Source organism: Talaromyces amestolkiae (genome assembly GCF_001896365.1).
Source record: "Talaromyces amestolkiae strain CIB chromosome Unknown scaffold2.1, whole genome shotgun sequence".
Lineage (NCBI taxonomy): Eukaryota > Fungi > Ascomycota > Eurotiomycetes > Eurotiales > Trichocomaceae > Talaromyces > Talaromyces amestolkiae.
This window is the reverse complement of record NW_024468038.1, coordinates 175,231-190,227: the sequence shown is the minus strand read 5'-3', so window position 1 is coordinate 190,227 and position 14,997 is coordinate 175,231. Positions and strand designations below refer to the sequence as shown.

The following is a 14,997-nucleotide window of genomic DNA, read 5'->3' as shown; positions in this document are numbered from 1 at the left end:
TGATCTGGAGTAGTTTCATGTCCCGGATTGCCGAACAACAATCTAGCAAAATTCTACATGTCATTTTGACTGCCGGTTTGACTTGTCGTATAGACTGTGAAGAGCGCTGTTGTCAATATCCGCGAGGTTATCGCCCGAACATGCTCATGAGCTGAGCTTATAACACTGAATGTCTTTTAAAGTTATCCTATAGTAGGTATCTCCTAGTTCTTCGACTCAGGCGGTAAACAGGTAAACTCAAATATACAGCTAAACTCTACGTGAAATATTCATATCATAGTATTCCTCTGATTGCACTATTTGTAGAACTGCCTGTCTCAACCGCGTCCAAAGCCTAGGAAGCGGAATATCCCACCTCATCAGTTTCAGTCTTTTCCCCACCATGAGGTCTAATTTATAAAAGATTACGTATATAATTAAACACATTATCAATTGTGTATACGAAGTAATTGACAAAGATAAGATATATAGGAGTTCTTTCCGCCATCCTCCCTTGACCCAAGCATTAGAATATTCCCACTCCCACGTGTTACGCGCTCAGTGATAGGTTATAGAACGTGACGTTGAAATAATAACGTGGCAAAAGTAACTCACCCGTACCACTAGCGGTACGCTGCCTTTTCATCATCACACTTCTGACAATACGTAATCGCGGCTATGTACCGCTTGTATGGAGTCAGCAAAGGCATTTGGCATTGCGATGTTGTGCGTTGCTGCACACAATAGTGCACGGATCTCCTTGAGTGGAGTAGGGCTGTAAAAGTCTTTCCACAGTGCTGTTGAGCTAGTGCTGTCTAGCATCTTGAATAATACACCAAAAATGGTAAAGATATTATCTTGTAATCACTAAGCTGTCTAGATAGCTAGGTTTTCTCCAACTCAATACTAGCCGCGCCTTGTACTCGCTGTTCAAAAGGAAATCAGAAGATGGGGATAGAAAAGGGGAAGAAACAAACAAGCTCTCTCATACACACTCAAAATTGTATAAAAAAGCGGAGACCTCGGGTTAATACCCACTTAGGCTCTGTGCGCCCCCGCCAGGGCACCACGGTCGCCGATCCCAGTGATTCCCCTAGTACAGTGGGCCAAACTGCCAGACCGCATACTATGGCTAAATAAGCGACAAAATACGTATATTTTATTCAAAAATTACATAGCCACAGCACACATTATCTCCCTCTTAAACTCTCCCCAATCGTTAAGAGCGACGGAGTCTTCGAAGGTCCATACCAGTAGCCAATCTCGCTTCTTATAATCTAACCATTTGACTGAATGATGGCACATCTGCCTGCGCCCTCGCTTGATAGTCCGTTCACCCTCGATTCCCTTAATCACGTGCTCTACTTCTCCATCGATCAACGTTCCTAGTGGCTGCTGATAATCTGACAATTCCTGCCTGCTATGGGAAAGGATTCTCGGATACGGGCCGTAGGAGCGCTGTAAAGAAGATATTAGATATCTTGCCGTTCACATACAACCAATAAGCACGCGTACCAATCTTCTCCAAAACTATATACTTAGCGTGTCGGTAGTTAGTCCAGCTTCTTTACCGGTTTGTCAGGGCGAATCCCGGGCGCTCGCGAAGGTCATGCTGAGGCCTATTGGTAGATATGAGTCCACACTTCGCTCATAAATTGAGTACTTCGATCAGAGATAGTAACTATGAAAAATTATAGTAGGAAATAAAACACCATAGAAACTTACAATCATACTACGTATCACTCAATAGATCTGTAAAATGTTGTGAGCTGACTGTTATAGGCTAGCCCCACCTAGCAGGGAAGGTTCGTATACGAAGCAGTCACCTGCGTACTGGATTTCCCTGACGCGCCGGGGCTTTACATTTCCGTTTTAGGGCTTCCCTCCTCGCCGCTTCTACACACTAAGTAGAACTAAGCACAACCTTGAGCTAGAACCCAAATATCAGATCAGTCGGCTTAATATTAACTTATAATTATAACCCCTATTATCGAAGGCCCCAACTTAGGGTTATGTGAATTGGTTTCGTACTAGAGACGGGTATGGAATTTAGGTTAGCCTACTACGCTAGATTCTGCCTAGCGTGGCCGTATTCGCAGGTTCTGACTATATGTAGTCTAGCACATCGCTTTGTCTACCTGCAACGCCCTTGTGGTAAGTAGTCCTCTAGAGTAGTAAGTATATAATGGAGAAACCACAGATACTCTCTATTCCTTCTCTCCATGCACCATATTTACCATAATTACGGAAATAGCAGTCTAGCGTCCGTACTCCCCTAACTCAAGCTACGCTTTCAAAATGTCAATTACATCACCGAGGGACTCTGATACCATCGCGCCAGATATTACAGCAGCCAAAAACCTTGACCAAGGGCTTTCCTACGAGCTTGTGTCAAAAGCAAAGTTTCAGGCCTACCACATCATAAGGCCCGGTCCTCAGGCCACCTCTATATACTACATTGAGACCCATGAGACTCTCAAAAAGAACAAGTTTGACCTCGTACTTCACGAAGGACACTCCAAGGACGGAGAAGTCCTTGGGGTCGGCAAAATGCATCTCCAAGGCTTCACTATTGGGCTTGGAGATCCAGCCAGAGAGATAGAGGGMAAGCCGATGATATGGGAGAGATTGGAACGGCTAGAGAAGTACCGCCACAAAGTATACCATTTTGATTTCGGAACTAGCGCACATAGGATGACGTACACATACCGAAAAACATATGGTGTACTAGGGAGGCTGAAAAGCATGGAACTACGCTCTGGAGGCATTGGTAAAGAGGATGGAGAGCTCCTGGCTAAATGGGTAGGAAGCAGTTCTTGGACGATGAAGGCCGGCAGCTTATTCATTGCCAACATGGCAAAGAGCAGCCAAGATGACAATGCACATCTTGATAGAGACGCTAAGAAATGGGAAATCATGGTTTGCTTAACCGCATTTGCAATTATTGAGAGTCAGCACAGAAGGAGTAAGGGTTAAGGGCAGATGGGAGCGTGGCAATGTCATATATTCTTCTGTATGTTCTAGGAGGTTCAAAGAGTTCTCACGCTCTCATTCTGAGGAGAAAACCAATCAAGTTGTGCCATCACTATTCTGAGATGGTAATCTCGTTTTATGTAGTAATCAATTCTTCCGCAAACAGCTCAAGAATTCGGAGGACTAGGTACTCGCCAGATCGGGCGAGTATCTTTTCGCGTTGATCATTTTGAAAGAAGTGTGGTTTGTGCATTGGCATAGAGGACTTTGTGTATAGATCAGTTTGCAATAGACCGCAGGAGTATCAGATGATGTACTGTGAGGAGTATTGGTCAAGGACAACTACGCACTCTAAAGTCTAGGGATCGGCCGATTCCACCCCAGCGCCAATAAGTCCCCAAGCGACACCTTTCACCCACTTTCGCTTCTGCCATTCCCCGATAATCATGCACATTGCTGTTGCTATCAGCACATCATGTGTATCAATCGGAGTTGTATGGCCGACCGAAAGTAGATGGTGTTGTAAGCGGCCAGTAATGACAGATTCAAAGAGCTCCAGCGTCCCTGTCATTTCAGGATCTATGGAGCTCGTAAATTTTGCTAGACAGAGCTCCGAACTTTCCTCTGAGTTTGACTCTTGTTGGAGCAGCGTTTGGTTGGGCAGTCGCACTACTAGTTTCAAATGATTGTGTCTTAAAAAGACTGCTTTGAATGCCCCGTCGCTCTCCAGATGAGTCCCTTTCCAGTAAAAGTCAAGACCGGCATACTGGAACCGGTAACAGCGGACATCTTTTGACATAGGTGATAGCCAGTCGAGATAATGGACTTCCTCTACGACAGGGTGAGTTGGTATACAGGCATTTGATAATGACGGTGAATGTGATTCCTTTCCGAGGGCCTCCCGCTTCCTCATTTCATTCACCTCTCTGTGATATTCTTTGCCTGATTCTCCCCACAGTCTCCACGAACGGACTTTGTATCCCTGGAGCGCCTTATCCTCTTCGGTGTCATTGCCGTTATACTCCCAGCTGACAACCCCTCTCGCGTCAATGACATCAGCGAGTCGTTCACCGAATTGCAATTTCCACCGCTTCCAGCACCAGGAGTTTTGCATCAGACAGATCGGAATTCCATGTTTCGAGTTTCCCCTTCGAAGTGTACGGGGAGGGCTGTGAAAGGAGACATAGGGCTGGTGAACAAAATAGCAGTCCTCATCCGCGACCACCTCCTTGCATTCAGCCTCAGCTTTTCCTTTCTCTGGGTCGGCATTATCGTCCTGATCGGCCTTGTTTTTCTTCTTCTTCACTTTCGGGGGCTTTCTTACTGGCGAGAGGAGGAAGTGCTCCTCGCCCTCATGATACACATAATAAGTAGAGAAAGTATGCGTTGATCGCCCGCTCTCTGAAGCCACAGACTTGGCTGACATGGTTGTGTGAACTAGAAGGAGCCAATGCTCTCCAGGTAAGTATGCATATAGATGTGGACGGTGAATAAAGCGGATCGTTCCTTGAGTTTCGTTTTGTTTACACCGACAAAAGAGAAGATATCAGCTGCAGTTGAAACCCAATTGAAAGATATATATGTAGAGAGACCACATCAGCCTCATCAATCATTTGGCAGATCGAAATATTATATATTCGCGCATGCCGTCCCTGATATAGCACTTGCCAAGTCGTTCGTTGCGGCTCATTCAAACTTACGCCAGAAAGTGTACAATTTAAGAGACCTGACTGGCTCATTTAGATCTACAAAATACGAATCTAGCGTGCCCACTTTTTACACTGCCACCGCAATTCTAAGAATTAAGAAATGACCATAGTTTTCTTGGGACCACAGACTCAGTAGTAGGCGCCAATGCTCCAGTGTAATTCTGAGAGCAGATATGTCACACCAAAAATTCTGGCATTATGTACATACACGCAGTGTGAATTTGGCGCTGAAAATGACTGCACCTGTAACCATTTGCAGCCGCCATAACTCCCAGGAGGGGTCTATCCCTAAATGAGGTGAGTTGTAAGACGGGTGGAGGATGCGCATGGACTCGTATTTTTCTCCCGCTTTTAAGTGGTAAAACTCTATGGCATAGCCCGCGATACATTTTCCAGTACAACCTTGACCGCATTAATATATTAAGGGGAACTCTTTCATAGCAAAGGAAAGTCATCCTACAAGTGAGGCTGAGTAGCTCCTGGTAACAATTAGTCAGATGAGAAGCGTCCATTGGTTATTTAAGCGTGACACGCATCGGTGATTAATGTCTTACTGAAGCATTTTACCTATGTAACACGGCATTACGAGGACGCCGACTGTCAAGCCGCGGTGAAATCTAAGACCGAAATCATGATTATCTTTTACGAGCATGACTGGAACCCAAATCCCGAACGCAGTATCCGAATCGTAAAGAAGTACCAGTAAGGGCAGCTGAAAGGAGCCTTCTCGAGTATGAGAGAAGGCTGTAATCAGACCGTAGATTTGTGCTTGGGAGTAAAACTAATAAAGTCGACCCTCAACAGTGGCTACGTAGTATATGAGACTACTTTCTTCTTCGTAATATACACTAGATAGCGAGAGCGTAGCAAAAGCTCGGGTAGCAGTACCAGACTCGTGTGGCTAGTTAATTGAATAGTCAGAAGCTATTTATGCTCGATGAGTGCTCACTTAGCGACAACACAATCTCTAATGTTTGAAATGTGATGACGCTGAGCAGCTTTGTGAGCGTAAATTTGGACTACATCTGCATAGTGAGCCAAACTTTGAGGACGCTCACAAAAGCGGCCGCAGCTGACAAAGGAAGTCCACACCTTGCAGGGGAAATACAGTTCGTATAGGTATCTAAGCATAGTTCAGTAACACTCGCTCTTCATCATTCAACATTGAGCAATAATAACAATACGAGTTGCACCTAGCTACTGATAAATACTTCAACAATTTCTAAACAGTAGCCGAAAACAAAAACAAGCGCGCCTAGCCCTGATTTAGAGTACCATTTTGATCCTATCTATTGAGAAGATGACTAAAGTATATTAAGTAGTGGGAATAGATCCTTCCAAGTTGGGAAACCTCGAGGCATGGACAAAGTCATTGCCGTCGTCGCCGTCGATTTCACAGTGCCTACGTGTTTTGTTCCTCACAATGGGGTACTCGACTGAGGGATTTTCATAGTTCAAATGTTAGGAGCTACTGTCATCAATTGGAATTAGGGCCCACAGACATTATGATGACTTACTGGCATCCTGAACATCTACAAATAAAGTGACAACCACGTGGAAAAGATCAATTATACCTGCTTATGTATAGATATAGATTTATAGATTCCGATGCATAAAAATTCAGCATCTCGCAAGTGTGCGAGTCTTCTTGTACACAGGAAATTTCTCCACCTTAAGTTCGTAGAGGATGAATTGATACATGATCTATGGTTTGAAATATTTAGAGCGGATGCCTGTACATACTCTTTACGATGAAGAAGAAGGCTCCTCCTAGCTCAACGTGACTCAGGTAGTTTCCATCGATCCCATCAAGAAGGTACAGCATCTTCACCGTAATCAAGACCAGCACGCTATTTGGAGGACTTCAGGCCTCTATGTCCCCGAATGTTCAGTAGACTTTCTCTTTGCCCTTACTGATTTGATTGTGGGAATTCCACCGCAAGAATTCGCCGTGGCAGTAAAAATTGGCCTGATATTTTAGGCAATGAAGCCGATGGTACTCTCACTGCGCAGATGGGGTAGGTCATCTCTGCGGTCCTAGACAAGGACATATGCCACTGCCATGAAGCAGGACCAATGGAATTTTCCAGCTGTGAGACTGATGTGAATGGATATTTGGCAGTTGAGATAAACAGGTTTTTTTGCTAGCCTTTGTAATAACATTGTCGGTTTCTTGACTGATCAGGGCGCTTCTTTAGAGATCAGAGGACTTAGGGCTAGGAACATCAGATGACCATGGATGATCTAAAGAATTTGATTGGACAATCGGTTGAACCAATCAAGTCTAAGGCTCGGATTCATTATGAAGCTAGCCATTTGCGTACTAGCCTACTACAGCACCAACAACATAAGCTTGTGATGGCATTGGCAACAATCCATCTTTACTTTTGTGAACAGCTGTATTTTGAATCTGCATGGTCTAGAATACCTCAGGTGGACACCAGCTATAACGAAATATGCCTTGAATCGACTCGCGCAGAGGAACCCGCATCCTGTCTCGTAATGGATGCCTATCCAGATGACTATATTGTGCATAATCTACCATTAGTACTGCTATCCGGCATCGCGCACGAGGATGACGAGTCAATTCCCAACTCCCAATACCCATCACTTCAAGAAAGGGGTACGACAATTGAGTCAGATTTTCCTCTATTAACGGGACCACTGGTGGAGAGTTTGCGCACCGCCTTTATTGATCATGATGCTTCCGATGCACCATGGAGGCCGTCTTATGATGCTGGAAGGTCAAATGGGATTCCCTTAAGGGTAAAGACTATCAAAAGGGTAGGATTGATCTAGAGGCATATTTCAAAGAGTACTTATATGTCTGTCGATACTAATACGTGTTTATGCTAGTCTTATCGTCTTCCCCCGCAGAAAGCAGAGTTCCCCTCCGATGTGGACTTCTCCTCTTCCTCCGTCGTGCCGGTCGTACATTCTCCAATCTCGCCATTGACACCAGGCTCCCCAACTTTCCCCGATGGAATATTGACACCCTTATGGATGCTCAAGCATCAAGACCTAATACCAGCCGCCACAATTAATGTCTTCCCATTAACCTCCGACCCGAGTATGACCACGTTGAGGGATAACCAATTGAAAATAGAATTGAGAGATTTGAAGGATTCGTGGAACGCTTCTGGTTATCGTTCGCGCTTTGTTGTGATCCTTGTGGCAGAAGATGGCATCTCCGCACAGGAAGTTGAAGACCGACTTGCAAATATTCGCAGGGCTACAAATCTAGACCCGAGGTCTTTGCACGTCCTAAACCCCGATCTATCACCTGTGGAAGTAAGGGATTTCGTGCGATCATTCCTGTCGTCTATCCAAGCTTCGCTTGTAGATTATTATCGAGATTTATCGAAGCATGCACGGCGAAAGCGTAATAGAGGGACTATACCTCCGCCAACAATTCCACCTACACAAGGGACATCACAAACCTTATCAATGCAAGGATGGAATGTTCGCTACGAATTCAAGCTCGGGGTATTTGCTGAGTTTCGTCAGGAAATGGAAGCTGCTCAACGGAATTTTGAGGCTGCATACGAGACATTGTTTGGACAAGAGGTTTTTGAATCAATTGCTGGGTGGAATCCGAGGTTCAATGAGGCACGGCTTCTAGGCGATGTTCTGGCAATTCGTATAATTCGTTGTTTACTTTGGACCAGTCAGCCCACTGCAGCCGTTCGATTCTGGCTCTGCCACAAGACTAATACAGAGGATATTGTCAGTCGCAGGGGCAAGGGAACCAAGAATTACGGTTGGGAAGCTTGGGTTGCACGGTGGTCCGCGGTGATGGCTCAACTCATTTCACGGGCTGAGCTTCCCGCATTTTCCGCAGAATTCCTCCAGAATCCTGAACGACTCTACGATTCAATCTTCCACCCCCCTGAAAAAGGCTTCTCGAGTGACGAAAACCTACTTGCTTGGGAGTATCTTCATCATCAAGGATATTGGCTTGACCGATCCGCTAGACATACTGTTCGGCGCCGTGAGCTTGCAGAGCAAATTCCAGAAGAGCACAGAGTTGCGGCAGATCAAGCACCCGCATCGCAAGCAGTCGCTCAGTCGCAGTTCTACGATACATACTTGGCACCTGAGCCAGCAGCAGAAGCTCCGAATCCCGATGGTTCCGGATTTGATCATAACAGTTTGATACTACAAACGCTCAAAGCATCTCTACAACATTTTGCTGCAAGGGATCAAGTAAGAAAAGTTGAAAGTTTGAGTCTTGAAATTGCACAATTTCATATTAATGCAAAGCAATGGCAAGAGGCATATGATATTCTGAAGCCACTTTGGCGTCATCTGACATGGCGAAAAGGCCAGTGGTGGGATCTAATGAGTGAATTCGCCTGGACATTGAGATCCTGCGCGCTTGAGCTACACGACATTGACATATTGATATGGGTTCATTGGGAGCTCATGAGTAAAGGTTTGTTCATATTTTTCTTGCCATTTGACTAACCTGCTAATTTCAGTTTGTTAGCTTTACCATCACGAGCCACGTGGGATTACAATTTCCATCAATGTCTCGATGGTTTGTCAGTTGGCAGCCCGAAACCCACCATAGTCCTCAAAGCCGAGGATGTTGTAACATGCCGTATGTATTACAAATTCTCCTTCAACCTGGTTGACTATGCCTAACAATACTAGTGTCCACCGCAATGGTCTTTCAAAAGGGTGAAGGCAATGTTGGCCAAGCGCTACAGCTGCAATTAGCTATCACTTCTCATGCGCATCAACATGCCGCGCCTCTCAAGCTGTCTGAAGTCAAAATTGTCTTCGAAGGCGGTCTACGCCCCATTACATTACACGCAAAGGATGTCACGGAGACTACCAACGATCCATCATCACAAATCCATAACCTTAAGTTACGAGATTCAGCCACCTCCACCGAATCTTCGACACTGCTATCTCCAACCGGCCACATGGCGTCAATGATAGGCCAGGCCGACTTGACCTTCAACCCTTCAGAGACCAGAGTGTTCAACATGACTGCAATTCCCCGTGAACCGGGTGAATCACGGATTGCTTCGATAACATTAGCAATCGAAGAAGAAAACTTCAATTTCTTATATGTGATAACGAACCATGAGAGAGACAGGTCTTTCTGGTGGAGGGACGGCCCTCGAGGTTCGTACAAGAAAAGAATAGGCAAAGGTCGTGACACCGCTAGCTGCAAGATCCTTCCGAAGCCCCCGAACATACAAATACAACTACCAAATATCAAACAGCACTATTATACCAACGAACGCGTCAGTCTGACCGTGGCCATACAGAACAATGAAGACGACGCGGCGGAGGTAGCCATGCAGATCAGGGTCCTTGGACAGCCTGACTCGCCGATCAAGATATCGTGGTCTGATGACGCTGGTGACACTACCGAGTTTGGTGGTGTGAGCGTCGAGACTACAAACCACTTGAAATCGCGATCTGTTGGGACTCTGTCTCAAGCCGCTATTTCTGAAATTCCGGTCATACTGTCTAATACAGTAGATGCATTGGAATACGAGGTTGAGATATCAGTCAATTACTACCTGGTGTCCGACCCGGAGACACCAATATCCAAATCAATCTCAGCAAACCTTGTCTTCGTCAGACCATTCGAAGCGAATTACGACTTAGTGCCCCGCATCCATCCCGATGCCTGGCCCAATCTATTCCAGGTAGATATCGATTCTGACGGCGACCAAACCGACAGGCCTGATGGCTTGCAACAGAGATGGTGTGTCAGTCCAAAGATTGTCTCCTTTGCATCCGAGCCTCTTGTCATTGAGGGTGTCAGGGTTGGTCTCTTGGAGGCACACGGTGGGGCGTTATGCGAGATCGGTCCTGAAAGACTGACAACTCCAGAGGCAGCGCAAATACTGCCTGAAGAACTCCGAGCTTCTGAATTCATTCTCAATGTGCAAAAGACTAGTCTAGACGACCGAAGGTCCGTGACACTAGACCTGTCACTTGATATAGAATGGCGGAGACTGTCGTCGCCGGATCAAGATGAAAACACGACTACAGTGACATCTCTAGCCATGCCGCGATTCATGATCCCCATGGGCGAACCACGTGTTCTTGCCTCCGCATCACCTTCCAAAGAAACCCCAGGCCTGATATATCTGGATTACACACTCGAGAATCCATCAATGCATACTCTGACATTCTCTCTCACCATGGATGCGAGCGAGCATTTTGCTTTCAGCGGTTCTAAGACTAGAGCCCTTCAATTGGTCCCTCTCAGCAGGCACAGAGTACGATATAACATATTCGCATTCAAATCTGGCATGTGGATTCAGCCCCATCTTGTTGTGATCGATACTTACTTTAACAAAACTCTGCGCGTATTGCCAACGGATGGTATGCGAGCTGATAAGAAGGGCATATTGGTGTGGGTTGATGCTTATGACTCCTAATGAGTGATGTCTATGAGTGGCTTTGCGGAGTGTTCGTAGCTTCGGCATGTGTATATGACAACCGAATATAGACCTTGATTTCATGTATATTTGGATATATGCAAGAATGCTTCAGTCTGTAAATAATAATAGATTGAAAGAATGTAGTGATATCGTAAACTTTAACCCTTCTTGGGTAGCGGAGTAACGTCACAGATCGGCGAACCAGTCAGCCTCCGAAGGCGGTGAACGCGTGCAGCGATAATCACTTATCGAGGACAATGATTGCTGGAGAGACCTTTCTTCTTGCAAACAATTACTGAATAGCCCTTCAATTCCAAATTACGTCGCAGTTTCAGATTGTCGGGTTTCAAGTACTTGCAGGATGTTTAGTTGATTTCCTTACCACCCTACACGTCGGACTCTGTTTGATTTTTGTTCTTGTGTCTACCGTCAGGCAAATTACTCGTACATCCTTCACGGATTGGTCTCGTCAAAATGGCGGCACAGGCAGCTTTGATCGAAGAAACCATTATTGGCTTGAAAAAAGCATTGCGACGAGAGAATGAGAGTGAGTCTTGCGCTGAAGGAAATCCTCATTAGGCCCTTGTCTGTACCATTCGCTGATTTTCTCTCGACAACAGATTCAGGACCAGACGAAGCTATTACTCAGCCTACGAACCGAGGAAACAAGTTACGAGCGAATGCAAAATATGTTCATGAAGGTTCTCTTGGGTTTTCGAATCCGCGCGATTTCTATAAACAGGTGCGTTTTCATGATTCTGACCCCGCTCGTCCCAACCACGAGCGTTTTGCAAGATCCTGCGAGAACCGTCCGACTGACTCAAATCTCCAATCATCAGAAAATCGATCATGCTGGATACACCCGCTATATTCTACACCGAAACCCGCCGCGATTTGATTCCGAAGGTGAAGAGATTGACGGCGATGAAGAACCAGACACAGAGGCCGAGGCAGAGGCGGCAGAAGACAATCCTTTTGCAGGGATCGCTCTCGAACGTACGTCGCACTCAACCTTCTACGTCTTTATATGGCTAATTTTTTTTATAGATATTCTCTGCCCTCTCAAACAAGCTTCGGAGCTCCCCGACCATCCCACCCTATCCCAGCCTTACCGATCAAAAGCCCTGCCAACAATGATCAAAGCAATTGACGAAAAACTTAGAAGAGAACGCGCACTTCTCGCTCGCGCGCATAATTTACACCGGCTGTTCTTGGGAGATTCAGTTTGGATGTCTTGTGGTGCTGTGGAGTCGAAAGAGGATCCGTTTATATTCAGAACGCGCGATGCAGAGGCTTCGCATCAGCAGCATAGAGACAATGGATCGCAAATAGCAAGGAGTCATGGGGAACATGTTGATGCTGACGACACCACCCAACCAGGTGCTCAATCGAGTGATAAAAATGGAGGCGATGATGTTGAGATGGTAGAAGCTCCCGTATCCGAACAGGATAAAATTGCGGAGAATGGGGAACTTAAACAGGAGGACGTTCCTTCTTCATTGAGAGACGTATCACGACATAGCGAGGGGGCAGAAGCAGATTCAACAGCCAGGGAGAACAATTCGTCCGACAACGGCAATCTCAATAACAAAGATCAAGGACCCGATACAACACAATCATCTCCACACGCACTGGGAGCGGAGGGAGGCGATACCGCCATGCAAGATGCATCAGAATCAAAAAGCAACGAAGGCACCTCATCCCCCGAACCTCCAAGACGAATGACCACACGCGCACAAGCAAACGCATCTACATCAAACGAGAACGGAGCCACGAGCAGCAGCTCACGATACCCCTCCCCTGACGCAGCCACACAACTCTCAACAGCCCATCCCATGTTCCTCACCTCCGACGAGATCCGACCAGATAAAGACTTCGGCCTCCCTTCCAACGAAGCAGAAGATACCCGCCGCCTCCTATGGTCATACATCCAAAAACAAGAAGAAACAGTCCGCAACTTCACATACATGCTAAACTCCTTACTCAGAGCCGACCATCTCAAAGAAGACGTTTTCGAATGGTGCAAGGCGGAGGGACATATCGGCGAGATGAGTGATGGTGAAGATTGGTATGACAGAGAGAAATGGGGATTGGCGGAAGGCGAGGATTTGAAGAAAGGTGCTGATGATGATGAGGTTGAGACTGCTGTTGTTGAAGAACGGACGACAGGGAAGAGAGGTCGTAGACGTCAGTAAACGGTTTCTACTTTTTACTTTATTTCATTGCACAGCCATCACTCTCACTTGCGATCAGAATTGGACGCGAGGCATAAACTACATACCCTTTTTTACTTTTATTGGCTTTGAATATGTGTATCATATACGGCGATCAGGAATTTGGATGCGGGAGCTCAGGTGTTTTTTTCTTGTCTTGATAGTTTAATATCATTTTTTCTTGAAAGAATTGTTGAAATCTATATACTTGAAACCGAAACAACATCAGGTCGTGAAATGATTGAAAATAGCTAGTCATTTGTTATTTTTTTCCTCCTTCCACCCTCCGCCCCTCAATCCCCTACTCCTCGTTTCTCCTCAAACATGCAATTTTTTGACGGATAGGTTGAACTTCCAACCGCTGGTGTCAAGAGTCACATGGAGAGATCACGCGACACTTTCAGCGGTAGAGTTTTGGGTGTGTTCGAAGCGATAGTACTGAAAATGCAAGATTTTCCAGCGGATGATGTTCAATTCACGACCACCATCACGAGTCAATCCGTACTGCAATATTTCCGTCTTTGACGAGGATTGCGCAAGAGCATGTTCACTCGTAAGTGTAAGACTTGGGCATCTTCAGTATGTATCGTTCATTCAGGAGCTCTTGGCAACTTTAGCCCTCTCGCGCTCGCGTTTGGCGTAGATCTCGGCAGTGAATGGGCTGCGTAGAATTAGCATTCCTTAGGGCATCCGTATAGACTAAGACGGTAGACTCACTCCTCCCATTGCAACGCAAACCAATAGAGAACAAACACCTCAAGCGTCAAAAGCAGACCAGCAACCTTTCCATAGTACAAAGAAGTACCCAAGAAGCTCAACGTGCTACCCCAGTACATGGGGGAACCAGTCACATTGAACGGGAATCCAGTAACGGGGGCATCCATCAAGATGCCAAAGTAGTCTCCTAGGTAGGTACCCGTAACGCCGAGTGCCCACATGCTGGAGATAACAAGGACATTGCCAGTAGCGAACAGGCCATAGGCGATGTAGGGCTGGTGGACGGGTTCGTAGAATGGCTGGTCCTCGAGGGCTTTGAGGTAGAGATGGTCACGGAAGATGCCTAGAGAGAATATGGCGACAGCGAGGAAGTAGCAGCCATAGTAAGGGCTGCCGAAGATGCGTGTAAGGAAGTGGTTTTTGTATTCTACAAGTTTTCCGGATTAGTTCGAGTTCAGCGCAACATAGCAGTGCGCATCTCGGTACATACCTTGTCGCGCGACAATGCTACAATCAAAAGGATTAGTATGTCAGTGACAATAGCTGATTTGCAATTGAGGAGACGTACTTCCAGAAAATCGGGTTAAAAGCAATGGCCAGTGCAGAGACTAATTATGTCAAGAACGTCAGAGCCGAATCCTTCGCTTTCCTCGGAAGTAATCCGAATGGTCGCGATCATGTAAATAATAGCGGGCTTTCAACTTACTCTGCAAGCTGGGCTGGGAAAGGTCTATATAGTCAGTGATGGAAGACATTGTGCAGATGCCGATAGAGGATGCGAGGTTCGAAATAGTGTACTGGTTAAAAAGGAGTGAGGTTCAATCAAGTAAAGTTTATTGGTGTCTTTTTTGTTTTCGTTCACATGTTAGCTAGCTGGCCCGATGACGTGAATGTGCCGGGTCACGGGTTTGGCGGGTCTGTGGAGTGCCTTCCTGAGATGTTTGTTCTCCAGTTAAACTTGCAACTAATACAACAAGAAGTCTTGGATTATCC

At 46.0% G+C, this 14,997-nt stretch overlaps 5 protein-coding genes across 5 annotated transcripts; 3 read left to right on the top strand and 2 right to left on the bottom strand.

Annotated features, from left to right (window-relative positions):
• Positions 1 to 2,277: 2,277 nt before the first annotated feature.
• Positions 2,278 to 2,955, top strand: BHQ10_001351 (uncharacterized protein; the record flags this gene model as incomplete). The annotated part of the gene is made up of 1 exon (XM_040873378.1): positions 2,278 to 2,955. One exon carries the CDS (start codon positions 2,278 to 2,280, stop codon positions 2,953 to 2,955), a length of 678 nt encoding a protein of 225 aa, XP_040729856.1.
• A 355-nt stretch (positions 2,956 to 3,310) lies between these two features.
• Positions 3,311 to 4,378, bottom strand: BHQ10_001350 (uncharacterized protein; the record flags this gene model as incomplete). The annotated part of the gene is made up of 1 exon (XM_040873377.1): positions 3,311 to 4,378. The coding sequence occupies one exon, from the start codon at positions 4,376 to 4,378 to the stop codon at positions 3,311 to 3,313; it is 1,068 nt and encodes a 355-aa protein (XP_040729855.1).
• Positions 4,379 to 7,163: 2,785 nt separating this feature from the next.
• On the top strand, positions 7,164 to 11,071 carry BHQ10_001349 (uncharacterized protein; the record flags this gene model as incomplete). The annotated part of the gene is made up of 4 exons (XM_040873375.1): positions 7,164 to 7,445; positions 7,518 to 9,096; positions 9,151 to 9,264; positions 9,318 to 11,071. 4 exons carry the CDS (start codon positions 7,164 to 7,166, stop codon positions 11,069 to 11,071), a joined length of 3,729 nt encoding a protein of 1,242 aa, XP_040729854.1.
• A 477-nt stretch (positions 11,072 to 11,548) lies between these two features.
• BHQ10_001348 (uncharacterized protein) lies at positions 11,549 to 13,269 on the top strand (the record flags this gene model as incomplete). The annotated part of the gene is made up of 4 exons (XM_040873374.1): positions 11,549 to 11,621; positions 11,695 to 11,816; positions 11,914 to 12,070; positions 12,122 to 13,269. The coding sequence occupies 4 exons, from the start codon at positions 11,549 to 11,551 to the stop codon at positions 13,267 to 13,269; spliced, it is 1,500 nt and encodes a 499-aa protein (XP_040729853.1).
• A 612-nt stretch (positions 13,270 to 13,881) lies between these two features.
• On the bottom strand, positions 13,882 to 14,759 carry BHQ10_001347 (uncharacterized protein; the record flags this gene model as incomplete). The annotated part of the gene is made up of 5 exons (XM_040873373.1): positions 13,882 to 13,948; positions 14,005 to 14,431; positions 14,495 to 14,511; positions 14,573 to 14,612; positions 14,711 to 14,759. The coding sequence occupies 5 exons, from the start codon at positions 14,757 to 14,759 to the stop codon at positions 13,882 to 13,884; spliced, it is 600 nt and encodes a 199-aa protein (XP_040729852.1).
• Positions 14,760 to 14,997: the final 238 nt, after the last annotated feature.